Source organism: Grampus griseus (assembly GCF_964374135.1).
Source record: "Grampus griseus genome assembly, chromosome: 3".
NCBI lineage: Eukaryota > Metazoa > Chordata > Mammalia > Artiodactyla > Delphinidae > Grampus > Grampus griseus.
The window spans coordinates 87,342,817-87,357,815 of NC_139019.1; the positions used below are offsets into that span (position 1 = coordinate 87,342,817).

Here is a 14,999-nt window from a genome sequence, read left to right on the forward strand (position 1 = left end):
TCCTCTCCCTGCCTTCCAAATTTTGGAGTGACCAAAGACACAGTCCTTAGACTTGATTTTCTATCTAAAGTAATGGATGATGACCAGAGATGACGATTTCAGACCGGCTTATGGTTTGAAATGCCATCTGTATACCTCTCCTCAGAACTAAACTCCTATATCCAACTGCATACTCAATATACTCATTTGGAAGTCTAATGAGCATCTCAAAATTAACTCATCCAAAACTGAGCCTTTGATATTCTCCTCCAAAATCTTTTTTTTCTTCTTAAGTAAATGGAAACTCCATTATAGCTTTAAACACTGCCATTCCCTTATTCTATTTTTTCTTCTGCAAGATTAGATATGTTGGAAAGTCTCATACTGTGTCCCATGTGTCTTAACCTCTCAGTCATCCATATGGAAATTATCCACGCAAAAGAAGAAAAGCTTTTTTTTTTTTTCAATTTTCCTTTTAGTTTACTCACATCTACCTTTCTGTTTACGAATTATCCCTATAGCTGAATCTTTTCTACTAATGCCTTTCCATTTTAATGGTCAATTATATTTTTCATTTCTAAAAATTCTATTTCGCTCTTTTAAAAATATTTCTGTTCATTTTTTGGTAGTTTTTTTCTTATACGTTATAAATAATTTTTAATATATTTGAATATATCAAAACATTTTTTCCGAATTATCTATCTTAACATTTAATATTGAAGCCTTTGAGGATGTGGGCCTATTGTTTGTTTTCTCTGTTGACTTGAACTAATGTTGGCTTACCCCTGCTATTCTCTGTGATTTAGACTGTGAGTTCATATTTGCTGGCAGGATATTTGTTTTTCTTTTGAGGCTTCAGATGATTTTTGTCTGCTTTGTTGGGCAATGAGCACTCCTGAAATGAATCCTTTTAAAAAGAAAATTACAAGCGATACAAACAATGCAAATACTGTAGATTCAGAATAACCCATGTGAATGGTAGCCAGTGGCCACTTATTTTCAGAAGAACTTTTTAAAAAACAATCCATGAATAGCCAAGGCTGAAAATAGTAATTTTTCTTACCATCTACCTCTTTAGCTTTGCTTTATTTTCGTTCACTCTTTGTAAAAGGGTATTGCCTTTCCTATTTGTGCTCCCTCTAATAATTACATTGACTGTGCTCTGCTACTACGGCTAGTTTTTAAGACTGTCTCCTTGCTATGCTATGAGCAACTGCAGGATGGGAATGAGTTTTATTTATCTTTAAATGCCCAGTGCCTGGCACATGTTTTTTACTCAATAAGTTTATTTATTTACTTTTGAGAAAATGAATAAATGGCTAAGTAAATGAATGAGGGTTTAGGGAATGGTACTTTAAACGGACCACCTGTTTAAAGCCTTGAGGTTTTAATCTTATCTCAGTACTCACTGGCCAAATGCAAATCTCCTAAATTCAGTCTTGTTTATTATTCTGGGTTCACTGAACCTACATAAAGTCTGCAGTGAAACACCCAAGGACACGGACCGCTGCATGCATCACACCCAACCAGCATAAGGGAGGCCATTTATTGTCTCTAAAATAAAACAAAAGACACTGTGTTTTCTTTCTCTTTTATTGCAACCCATTGCAAGGTCAAAAGATTCACAGAAATATAGAAACTCGAAACTGGATGAATTTCCTTTATCCACTCAAAGAGACGTTAAAGACAAAGGACCAGAATTTTCCACCACAGCAATATATTTCATAGTCTTTATTCTGAAAATACTGTTGACATTTTGGAGAGGATAAAAAGCCCTGCATTAAACATGTTCACATATATTTATGACATTCTAAGCAAAAAAAGAAACTCTATATTGCCCAGAAAAATCATTTTAAGCCTTATTTCAAAGCATCTAATGAGAGCACATTCAACAACCATCACAGCATCATTCAAGGTGATGCTTTTTCTGGTTGTTTTTGTGATTAATGCTTTGAGGCTGGATGTGATGTTTCTACAGATTCCTACAAACACACCAAAGCAGTTTTCCAGGTTATAATGCATCAGGCTTTCTGGATTAGTCAACATCTTAAAGAATAAGTGCAAGTCCCCAACCCACCCCCACCCCCAAGCTAAAGCATGTTATAGTGCTGTACTTGAGATTCAAACAACGCAACATTAAAAAAAAAATTGATTACACACTTCTGAAACCATCTGACAACCAAACTGTGACATTCCAAGGATTATCACAACTTTGGACTGAAACGGCACCGCCTATATCATTGATGGTTCTCCTTCCTTTTGTCTTTTTTAACTATTTAAAATATAGTGTGACATATATAAAAATTAAACTTTTGCTTATTCACTCAAGCTACTATTACTTTACATATTGTCTTATAAATTAGTTTTGGATTAAAAATCAGTTAAAATATTGTGAATTAAGATCGTTTTCAGTAGTGGGGAAATGAACATGAAGGGGAGACAGTTCAACGTTTAAGAAGAATTACAGCTTGTTAATAGTAAACAGCTTTTTTTTCTTACATAAATTTTATTCCCTTGAAATTAAATTAGTAAGCCATTTAGTGATGGAAAAAATACTCTCGGTGCTTAGTGACTAGATTTTCCAGACTGATTGGGATTAAAAGCAAAAACATGCCACATCAGAAACAGGTCGACATAATCAAAGGAAAGTTGTTTAGACAAAAAGAGTTATTATAAATAAGTGAACGGCATTTGAATGTAAAGCTATTTTTCATTTCTTACAGCTAGTATCATTTTAGCAACACTGGGACTTATATAAAGTGAATCTCAAATCTTAGCATATCTGTTAAAGACCAAAAAACAGTTATGTCCACATTGGGAGAGAATAAATAGCAAACTCACAAGTCAGGGTTTTGTATATCTAACTCTACTGTGAAAGACAATCACTCTTTAGCTTAAAAAGCCTCCCTGCTGTCTTGATTATAAATCTAGACATAGGAAAGGTTATTTGAGCCTGAGTCCCCAATATGAATTACTCATAAAGATGTGTGAAATCAAAACATATATTCATTTACTAATAGATACCGTCTAAACTGAAAACTGGCAATCTTTAATTAAACAAAGAAATGCTTATTTCTGACAAGTGTAAACAGAAGCTTAATGAAAAGATTTTCTAATTTTTCTTCTTAACTCATACATTAACCAGCAACAGATCTTTGCCATAGCATAACAATTATTCAAAATATGATAACATGCATATATCCAAAAAATCTGTTCTAAAGCCCAAAGCAAAAAAAAAAACTTAATAGAAAGATTGTCTACTCATATCTCACTCATTAACCTTCTATTAACGTGACTAGCCCCAAATCTCAGAAATATACTTTCATAATTACCAAAATTAACAAAAATAATTAAATGATCTGTAGAGTTTTTTTTTTTTAAATAACTGCACACTAGTAATTACACTGGTGGCTTTAATGTGGATAATGCTAAGAGTAGCTCCAAATATCATTAAAACATATCCAGACCAGTTACTATCCATTGTATTATAAAAGCTAATACAATGTTAACATGAAACTCAAAATACTTAGTACTCAACAGAATTTTGTACAATAATGAATAATTAACTTTTGTGAGCTGGTCAGGGGAGTTCAGATTGTTGCCTCCATATGAAAACTTCACAAAAGGTTTTGTCCCCTATAGTCCCTAAGTGGCCCACCAGACAAGCAGGTTGGGCCACCTGTGGGGACAGTGAGTTAGGCAGAGTGACAGTGGATGCCATGCTCCCTCAGTGGCCTGGAGAAAGGCCCCTGTGTCAGAAAATGATCTAGAAAGAAAGTGCTGTGGGGGTGTGTGTGTGTATGAGAGAGTATGAGAACCTATATGTGTGTACGTGCTTGAAATCTTGAAAAGTACTAGTTTCCAGGCTTCTAATTAGCGCAACGTGGCTCCTTTCCAGTCATCATCAGTAGAATTGCACAATTCTTTCCCATCAAAAAAGAAGGCAGTTGCCTTCGTTTGGGGGCATCTCCAGTGGCAGTCATTAGAAGCTCAAAATAATGGATCCGTTTTTTTTTTTTTTGATTCTACAGCAAAAAAAAAAAAAAAAATTTTTTTTTTAGAGAAATAAGCCTTTGAACTTAAAAACTAAAGGTCTGTGCCTGTCAAAATCGTTATTTAAGGAAAAAACCAGCTCACCTGGGAACAAAATAGCAATTGAGCTTATGCTACGCAGTATGCAAACGAGACACAGATAAACACACTCGGGTACACATGGAGACATGGGACAGTCAAAACCTTTGCAAGAGATCACCCACCCCAACTCTACAATTCCTCTCCGCCCTGCTGGCTGATCCACATGGACCCAAGCGTGGGCAGGGCTGTCAGGAGGAGGCAGCAGACATGTTGGGGGTCCAGCCCATCTGGTAGGCTCTCTCCAGGGTCCTCTTACAGTCCTGCAGGACGGTGCTGAAGGTGATATGGGGGTACTGCTGCACCAGCTGCTCCACTGTCACTTCACTGACCTGCAAACACAAAGAAGAGCCACGGTCACCCACAGGGACCACCGAAACCAACAGCCGCCCACGCTCACTGGGGTGCGCTTTCCATGGCACCGGGAACCCTCGTCTCCTTCCTTTTCAGCAGTGTGACCAATGCTTCGTGAGAAGACAGTGTCGCTTTTTGTGTGACCTCCCTGATTTCCTAAGTACTACATTCACCCTAAGGGATTTTCTGAAAAGACATGATATCAAGAAATTAGTGTTTTCTAGACGCATAGATGACCGTGACTTGTCAAGATCTTAACAATGTCCATTGAAAATGGGGCGCTTGGGAGGTGAGGCAGCAGTTAGCATCCTAGTGTGCACTGGACTTCATCGTCCAGCTGACAGCTTTTTGAGGATAGAACTGTAGATTGGTGGAGAGGATACACAGGATTCTGGATAGAAGTGTTGGGAAAAATGTTTATTTTTCTTCCTTTTAAACGTTAAGGTATTGCAAACTTCAAGTCCCTTTGTGGAAAGGGCTGAATTGTGAAGAATCAATAATTAAAACATACATGGCTGGCAGGTCAGGGATGGCCCCAATAGACCTTAACCATCAAAGATACCACTTTGATTCTTGATTAGACAAGGCAATCAGACAGGCCTAATTAAAACTAACACCTTTACAATTGCTGTGCTGTGAAGGGATTAATTTGTCAATTATTTTTAAGCTGATTGCAGTTCATATCACAAAAGTAGACCGTTTCCTTCATCCTTTAGGTAAATAAATGATTAACCCAAGAACCGCAACTTTTAGGTAGCTTTATTTAAAATCTTTATTGAACACTCGGGCATTTTCAAATACATCAATATTTCATTTATACTGGGTAAGCTGGTCTGAAAGAAGGTGCTGGTGACACACCTTTTTGTGCTCCCTCTCCATGTCTGTCCACTATTGAAAAAGATCAGGACCACAAGGAAAAACCTAAAACAACATCAAACCCTTGCTGTTTGCTTTGAAAGCACGCTTGGGAGTGTGACGACCATGACATTAAGTCATCTGCGCTTTTCTGAAATAACATGGTGTTTTCTGGGTGATTTGGTAAACCATGTTATATATAATCTTTTTGTTAAATTTAGAGTTGATATTTCCACATTGCACTGATGATACTTAGTCTTTGTCAGCATTGCTATACAAGACTTTCTTGTATTAAAATCAGTTTTCATTCCAAATTCAACCAAGCCATGCAGTTAATTCTTTTTGTGATGTAGATACAATGTATAACATTTCATTCACAAAAACACAAAATAATTTTGAATAAAAAAGAAAAACAGATATACAAATTAGAGTTGAGAATATCAACTGATGATCTCAAAAGGAGTTCTAAGCAATATAATTTTTGATTTTTTAAATTTGAATTTCTATCCTAAGTCTTGCTTGAGTTGAGGTTGCTTAGAACAGTACACTTAGAAAGTCATGCGTCATCTAGCCATGCCTATCTCTCTAGTATATTTTTGATACTAACCAGTCACCTGACCTAATTTAAAGTTATCAAGCTGTCCGAGTTCCTTCTGGCCTCAGGATCTTTGCACATGCTGTTCTCTTTATCTGGAATACTGTTAAATCCACTTCCACCTGAATGTCCCCTTCTCATGGCTACTCCACCTTATTCTTAGTTCTTAGTTCAGTGTCATTTTCCCAGGGAACTTTGATCACAGCCCTCACCCTGCTCCCCTCCCCACATTAGGTAAGGCTTCCAGGTTATTCACTCTTCCAACATTGCCTACTTTTCGTTCATGGTACCTTCAAAGTTAGTTTATAATTGCTTTGTTTAATGTCTACTCCTGTTCCCATGTAAGATCTTACAAGAGCCATGATCATTTTTGTATTCATGAGCCAGGCCTACTTCTCAGTGAATGAATGAGAAAACAATAACAAACTACAAATAAAAAATAGAAACCCAAGAGCAAGGCAAAGCCAGACACTAACATACTAATCACAACATACTGAAGACCAACAATTCCCAGAGGAACTTGTATTCAGCTCAGGAATTCCCTCCTTCAGGAAACCTTCCCTAAGCAAGCGTAACTCCCCACGAGGTTGGTCTCGGTACACCTTCTCCGTGGATCCATGACGGGTAACTGCAAGGCTTGTCTCTTATTTAAGCACTCTCACATTGTGTTGCAATCATCTCTTTACTTGCCACTCTCTTCTACCTGAACCAAAGTCTGGGGACCAGAGACTGCCTTTTATCTTTAAGGCTATAGAGCTGTATACAAAGTAGAGAAGAAACATGACAACTGTAGTTGACTTGAGAGTCAACCAAGCACAGGTTGGAATCCTGATTTACCATTTGGTTTCCTCAACTGTAAAAACTGGATAATAGTACTGATGTCACAGGACTGTTACAAGGATAAAATAATATGCCTAACACTGCGACTGACATAAAAAGGTCCCCAAATGGTAGCTCTTATTAGTACAGCTGGCGTTCAGTAAACGGTCATTCATTGAATTAATTAATGCTATGGTAGGGTGACCAGTTCTCTATAGGGATGCTCAATATTGTTCAACTTCTGAGATATTTCAGAAATAAACCTTGATAACATAAGTTGTAATGCTCAAAATAAAATCATCGCAGGACAAGAAGTAACTATACACTATTGATACTATGTATAAAATAGATGACTAATGAGAACCTACTGTATAGCTCAGGGAACTCTACTCAGTGCTCTGTGGTGATCTAACTGGGAAGGAAATCCCAAAAAGAGGGGATATATGTATACGTATAGCTGATTCACTTTGCTGTACAGTAGAAACTAACACAACATTGTAAAGCAACTATACTCCAATAAAAATTTTTTAAAAATACTTCGGATACAAGAAGAATCTATTCTATCTTAATGCTCTCTGGAGAATTCAGAACTTTTCTCAGTAATACAGTCCAGGTTTTAAATATCCACTTTCAGGAAATCCTCCCTTTTCTTTACCTGACATTCCCCAGGCTGTGGTTAGGTTACATTCCACCCTGTAGCCATGAACAAACCCAGAAGGATGCAGGTCCTTCTAAGGGACAGCTGAAGTCATCTGGTCAGAGGACTTTCAGAAAATCTGCATCGAATTGGAAAGGAAGTAAACACGGCCCAAATCACTTAGCATTCAAGGAACAACTAACTGAAAAATAAACGAAAAACGGAGGGAGAAGGGAAAACATTTAAACCCACCATAAAGATGGGGCCTGTCTTCTGCAGTACATCTTTTCTAATCTACACATAGGCCTGTACAAAGTTTTATACCGAGGGTTGACAGGCATTTTGTTTTGGAGGTCCAATTTTTTGTTTGTTTGTTTGTTTTTCTGCGGTATGCGGGCCTCTCACTGTTGTAGCCTCTCCCGTTGTGGAGCACAGGTTCCGGACACGCAGGCTCAGCGGCCATGGCTCACGGGCCCAGCTGCTCCGCGGCATGTGGGATCCTCCCGGACCGGGGCACGAACCCATGTCCGCTGCATCGGCAGGTGGACTCTCAACCACTGCGCCACCAGGGAAGCCCCGAGGGTCCAATTTTTAAAAAGAGAAAATATCACTAAGTGATAACTGTTTTTCAAGAGGAGATATAAAATTCACCTTAAGCAAACTTGATACATGAGATATGGATTTATGAAGTACATAAATTAGGAGATAATTGTTTACTTTAGGAAAGACTTTCATGGTAGGGTTATTTTGTCAGCTCTCTTAATGTGTTTTATATTCCTTTGACTTACCAAAATTCAATTTACCTATTTCTGTTGCATAAAGTAAGATCCACCTATAGCTAAGAATATAGAGTGTGTTAGATCTCTGGCTTTCATAGCTTATGGGCAAGGACAGACAGTAAGTTGGCTTTGTATAGCTGTATGAAAAACGTTACAGGTAATCCTCCGTGGATATAATGTGTCTTCTAAGCAATCTTTTTGCTAACTGTGTTAGCAAAACAAAGCAGTAGGGAAAATGCAAATTTTCCATTTTAGAGCTTTGTTGGGTAGAAGCTATTCAGGGGAAATACATGTACTCCCACTAGGGAAGGTTCTATCTTTTACTTATAGTGTCTCCTGGCAATATGGTGTGACAAATTTTATACTGAAGTTATTTTCATTTACTCCTCAGAAGTATAAATTATGCTCACCTCTTTGTATAGACTCCATAAGTGCTTTGGTGCCTCAGAGAAAAAGTTGGGTGTAAGACACCAGGAGGGTCCAAATCATTTTAAATCGTTACGCCTACATACACGTTTCTGCAGGCATTTTGTCATGCACAACTCCACTTGCTAGAATGAAAAGAACCATCCTCTGTTCCAACTCATAAAATGTATGTAATATAAAAAAAGGAACATAAAGATGAATTTTAAAAAGTTTCCCCACGATCCCTGGTTTTCTATAATTTCTTTTTCAGCTGCTGAAAACGATCAATGGCAATTCTTATATTACACATAAGATTTGAAAAATGCAGCGTATCTTCCTAAAGAAGTACGCCGCAGTGTCATTTGAAGAAATTACTGTGATTAAAGGGGAAAAAAAGCTTGTATCACAGGTTTTATTTTTAATATAAGAAATATAGTTCTCTCCAAAGACTGTATAGCCATAATTTACATTTTCAAAATTATTATAACTCTTTTTAAGGTAATAGCAATTTGTCTGGTATTTTAATCTATTTTGAGTTAACATCTATTAGCACTTTTTGAAAATGTGAGGCAAACTGCTATGCAAATTAAGGTAAATCATACTATAGTTTCATCCTATTGCTGCTGCTACTATAGAAGGGTGAGGAGAGATCCTTCAGAGTTTCTGAGATTCAGTTTAACCAATTTATCCAGACCATCACCCTGTTTCTTCACCTCCTTATTGACACTTTCCCCAGAAAATTCCAGAAAGTGCAAGCCTAGGCCTGAATAATAATACCTATTATTAATTATATCTAATATTAATTACCTATTATTAATTAATACCTATTATTAATTATAATAATACCTATTATATATCTCCTCAATAATACCTATTGTTCAAAAAATACAATTTCTAATGGAATTTGCTGCAGAAACCATTTATGTTAAGTGATTCTTATTTCCTCTTTGACTCTTGTTATAAAATAGAACATGCTTCTTATGTCGGGGGGAAATATTTGACATCTGAGTATATTAAAACCACACTTGAGAATATAATGAACCACCTAGGGACTTCCCTGGTGGCGCAGTGGTTAAGAATCTACCTGCCGATGCAGGGGACATGGGTTTGAGCCTTGGTCTGGGAAGATCTCACATGCTGCGGAGCAACTAAGCCCATGCGCCACAACTACTGAGCCCACGTGCCACAACTATGAAGCCCGTGCGCCTAGAGTCCGTGCTCTACAACTAGAGAAGCCACCGCAGTGAGAAGCTCGTGCACCACAACAAAGAGTAGCCCCTGCTCGCTACAGCCAGAGAAAAGCCCACGTGCAGCAACAAAGACCTAACACAGCCAAAAATACATAAATTAATTAATTTATGAAAAGAATATAATGAACCACTTAAAATCATTTTTTTAATGAAGAAAGTTTCTCTGCAAAAAGTGGACACTATTTAAAATACCACAAGCAATAAATGTATTGCATTTTTCCTAGACCGTAAGTTCCTTGACAGCAAGGAGGATTTTAGTCATCTTCTTGTTTTCAGTCCTACACACTCTCTCTGGCACATTCTCATCCCATTAGAATATAAGCTCATGAGACAGGAGTTTTTGTTGTTTCTGTTCACTACCAAACCCCTAGCAGCTAGCGAATGCCTGGCACATAATAAGTACTCAATAAATATTTGTTGGCTAAATTAATATAGTAGTTGTTCCATGAGTGTGTATTGAGGAAACAAAAAGGCACCAAATAATACTAATACCCAGAAATCATGGAGATAAGCTCACCTTGTTCCCAGGGCATTTAGCTATGGTGGTGGCAGTCTCTAATGTCTTGACATTAGGGCAGCTCCAAACTCCTTTAATCTTCTGAAGTTCACAACCAAGGTGATTGTTTGTGCTACTCTCCTTTCTCTTCTTTCCATCTGATATCACCGGGTGCCTCCTTCCAGATACACCTTGCCTGGGCTTTCCAATAATTTTGCACAGGAGACCAAAGCAGCCCGTGATGGTGGTTCAGCATCATGAGCTGGTGGTCGCTGGGCCATGTGGCTGTTGGGCAGTGCTCAGGAAATGCCTAGGCTATACTTCAGATTAACTGATGGCAGCCTTCCTACTGGAGATGAGTGACACACTACACTGGGTAGGTGACACTGAGAAACATGCTGATGGTCACTGCATATGCGCCAGTTTCCAAAACTTTGTGAAAACCCACATGGTTCAGAAGATTTCATACTTCAGCCTTCAGCATCCAGTGCCCTGCTCAGGGTAGCAGACCCAGGAGGGTCCCACAGAAGATTCTGAAGTTTTGTGATATCTAAGGTTCCTTCTGACGTCACAGTTGTCTGGCGACAGGGGGAACTGTGGGCAGATCTCCTGACTCAAAACAATGCTATTTCCACCCTCTGATTTCTTGGGCTTCAGCAGTTCTACATGTCTTCACTGTTTACCCGAGGGGCTGGTCTTTGGTTGTTGTTTTCCTTGTCACAGTGGTATTTGGCATTTGTTGTCCCAGGGAACATGTAAACAATACTCCAATATACAGTATATCCCAGACAAGGAAAAATTCTCCCACTAAAATTGCCTCATGCTCCCTACCGAGAGACACTGTACTTATCAGGATTAGGCTCTCATGTGCTACGGGATAAATCAAACGGATTCTTCAGCATGGTTTATTTTGGCAAAATACTTGAAAGCAATTTGTTAATTTTTCAGCCTAATGACCAGTAGGCAAAATAAAAGTATGTCCCCATTCCAGCAAGGATGGAGGAAGAGGACTAGGGAGAAATATTCAGTGAGCATCTACTATTTTCCAAGCACCTAAGCATTAATACCACTGATTACAGATGAACTGTGGCTCATACAGAATTAGTATTTCACACAGGGTCACACAGCTAGTAAATGGCAGCCAGGATTTGAATCCGGGACCCTGCAGCACAGGTGCTCTCTGCCCTGGGACACACTGCCCTGCACACAATGCGATGCGCGAAGCGTCAGACTAGGGCCTAGCTGAGCACCCACTCAGTGACACGTTCTTTCACTGACATTCATTTTCCAGCTAACATTAAAAAAGTGATTTACATATAAATACAATTCAAAGTCCTTTACAAGCTCTTCAAAGTGGCTGCTCTATGGGAATGTAAATTACAATAGATCTCACTTGGCCTGGGGAACATTCTGCTGTGGAACTGTGGTTGTGGAGACTGTGACACGTGATGGAAACGTGACGGAGCCTTTTAGCAGGGCACCATGCCATAAACTGGTGTAGCTTTCCCTCCAATCTTCTACCCTTCAAAACGTTTTTCTGTGTCCCAGAGGTAGAATGGCCAGCATGACAGATATGGTCCCTGCCCTCTTGGTGTGGGAAGATGGACAATTACAACAACAGCAGCAAGGCCTGAGAAGTGCTTTCTAGGGGAAGTACAGGTTGCTGTGGACAAAACTTAGTAGCTCCTGACCTCCGCCAGGAGGGCTGGAAAGGGCTTTCCAAAAAAAGCGATACTTAAGGGGACTCCTGAAGGACGAGGAGGTATCGGCTTGTGTACCCCATGCACTAAATATACACATATTATTCAGGGGAGAAAGGAAACCCGCTCATGAGCTAGAATAAAACAAATAATCTGTCCTTCACTTTGTAAGCTTTGTAAGGCAATGCTTCTCCAGCCCATCTAACAAACTCAAGGGTATAACTGAAGTAAGTTCTTGTTTCCAATAGCACTGCTCTGAGCATGGGGGTGGGTGGGTGCAAAGAAAAGGCCTCCCCTCCCCTTTCTGCAGGCTGGAAAAGTAAGGAGCCCACAGTAAGTCTGTGAAAGTGTCGCAAATAGCACAGTCAACTCCTGCGTCCTAATTCAGGGCTCTTGCCCTCACGCTGGTCTGTCACTCTTCACAGACTCCTGGGCAACAGCCACTCACTGCTAACAGCCCCACAGGCTGACTTCTGGGCAATATGCCTCCGGAGTCGGCCTCCCTCTGAGCTTCTTGGCTCCCGGGACAGCGTGCTGGCTGTCCGTGGGACCTGGCATTCACCGGGTGACAGCTGCTCTTTCACCAAGTGCCCACTGGCCCCAAGATGGGCACGTATTAAAACGGATAAAATAAGGGTGACATGAATTTAGTAATACCTCAAATTTGCATGTAAATGAGATGAGTCATCTAAGTGCAGTTTAAAATATTGTAAATAGGTCACTAAGAAGAGAATAAAAGAGCAGACAATAACAGTGATTTTGCCAGGACCCTCACAGCCAACCACATGCACTGGGCTCTCCGCAGGCCAGGGTAGATTTTTTTGATGATTCTATTTCCCTCCCTTTGCAGCAGGACGTTTCATGTCCCTGTTTGGGTGGCATACCCCATCTGGCTAATGTTTCCCTATGATCAGAGCAGGGAGGTCCAGGACACCAGGAATCTGGCGCCACTGTTACAATCTCTCACCTCATCTCTTTCCCTTCAGCTGCAAGCCTAGCGTCCCAGCAGCCAGCAGCTCAACAGGCAGAAAGAGGCTGCAGGCGGACCCCACAGGGAAGCGAAAGGCTGGTGAGGGCTGTGGAATGATTCTCGGCATGAGTGGAGCGCCCAGCTCCTTTTCTCCACCCTGCAGGCAGCTTCACGTGCCTTTCCTTCCCGCTTCCTTTCTCAGTCAAACCAAAGCCTTTCTCCACACTCCACAGTGACTCATACGTAACAAATGATCAATCCACGTTTACTGATGTGGGACGAATTAAGCTGTGTCAATAATGCCCCCAAAGGAGAATCATTTAAGAGCTCTTTGGACTTCATCCGCAGAAGTAGCCAAAGAATTCGAGGGACAGTTTACCCCAGAAAACCTTTTGCAGTTATTGAAATTAGGGTATAACTAAGAATGTTCAGAATACCACACACACAGTTTAGGTGGTCTTAGGTATATAACTCATAGTGGTGGGACAGCAGTGATTATAAAATGAAAGTAATTAACCTGAACATGCTCTGTCTGGGGGTCCTAAGGGGAAACAGGTGTTCAGCCTCGGAAAACGTTTCTCAGTGGATTTCCTATGAAGTCAAAGTGGCTTGGATTTAACTTTGAGATACAAATAACGAATTTAAAAAATTAAACTGTGTCTGCAACCAGGAATACGAACAAGAATACAGTGGTTCTCAGCCCAACTGCTCATTAGAATCACCTGGGGATCTCTGAAAAATCCCAGTGCCCAGGCCATAACCCAGACTAAATGTAACCCAACCTTGGAGGAATGGGACCCAGGCATTAGTATTTTTTAAAGCTCCTAGGAGATTCCAATGTGCAGCTCAGGCTGATGGAAGAGCTCCTGGAGGGCGCAGGTGGTTTCTGCACTTGGGAATCTGAAATCAAGGTCTGAACTACCATCACTTACAGGTAACAAGTACCCACCCACCTCCCATGCCACCACCACATTAAACACTGAGTCAGGGGTTCTGGAGGAAAGAAGCTATTGCTCCTACAGCTTGTTGGTCCATCTTGTTTCAGATATTCATCACTGTCTGAAACAAAATGTATATTCTTTGAGTGTAGCAAAAACAGACTGGTTTCCTGTCCTTCCACCTTGGTCTTCCATCTCCAGTTGGGCACAGCCAAAGGAGGTGGCCACCTGACCTTCCCAACAGCTAACGGAGGGAAAGATTCCCCTAAACCCAGTTCACACAAGGACGTAGTGCTTCCTCAAGGACCACTCAAGAGGTGGGAGGAGAGGGCACACATGCCTGAGTATTTAACATAATTTTTAAGAAGAAAATGATTATCTTATTGGAGCCTAAAAGCCACCTGCTAAATTATGGGCATCGGCTAATTACAGGACACCCATAATGCACTATGCCTCATGCATGAACCTCATACCAAGAGCCTGAGGCCTTTAAGGATGTTTTTTTTTTATATATAGAGGTAAGAAATATTACTTTTGGGTGGCAAAAAACTCATCTAAAAATCCCAAAGCGTAGAAGGAGACAGATACTGAGAATGCAATGAACCTGACAGAGGCAGGCTCATAAATTCAGTCAACTTTGTCAAATGCAGTCACTCCATTTCAGGATCTGCAATGACTGGCAGTGCCATGCTCTGGCACTATCACAACAGGCCTGGATTCACGCTGTCTCTTTTTCATGAAATGTGGGTTTCCTGTTAACACTGGCATTGCTCCTGTTCACTTGAATTAGCATGGTGAGAAAGCCGCGAAGAACCTGGGAGGATGGAGATCACAGAAACGCCTGCAGTACTAAGTGAGAACCGGGGCTCACCAACCTGAAGCCTCTGATTAGAGATTAGTGTGACAGGAGTCCAAAAACTAGACTGTCAGAGAGAAAAATTAGTGACATTTTCATTCCCTGTTTCACCAAGTGATCCTTCACCTGGAAGGATGTTTCAAGCCAATTGGAAGCTCCAGGTACACAGTATTCCATAGGACGTTCTGAGGCCACAAACCCATGGAACTGACCCATCGTGCAAGTCTGTACATTT

At 40.2% G+C, this 14,999-nt stretch overlaps 1 protein-coding gene across 1 annotated transcript in view; it reads right to left on the bottom strand.

The window, feature by feature from the left end:
* Positions 1-1,564: 1,564 nt before the first annotated feature.
* Positions 1,565-14,999, bottom strand: part of FBXL17 (F-box and leucine rich repeat protein 17) — a 478,619-nt gene continuing 465,184 nt past the window's right edge. Inside the window, exon 9 of the mRNA XM_082650228.1 lies at positions 1,565-4,442. Within this exon, the coding sequence (XP_082506354.1) occupies positions 4,302-4,442 (141 nt within the window). The 3' untranslated portion in view covers positions 1,565-4,301. The remainder of the gene's footprint in view (positions 4,443-14,999) is intronic.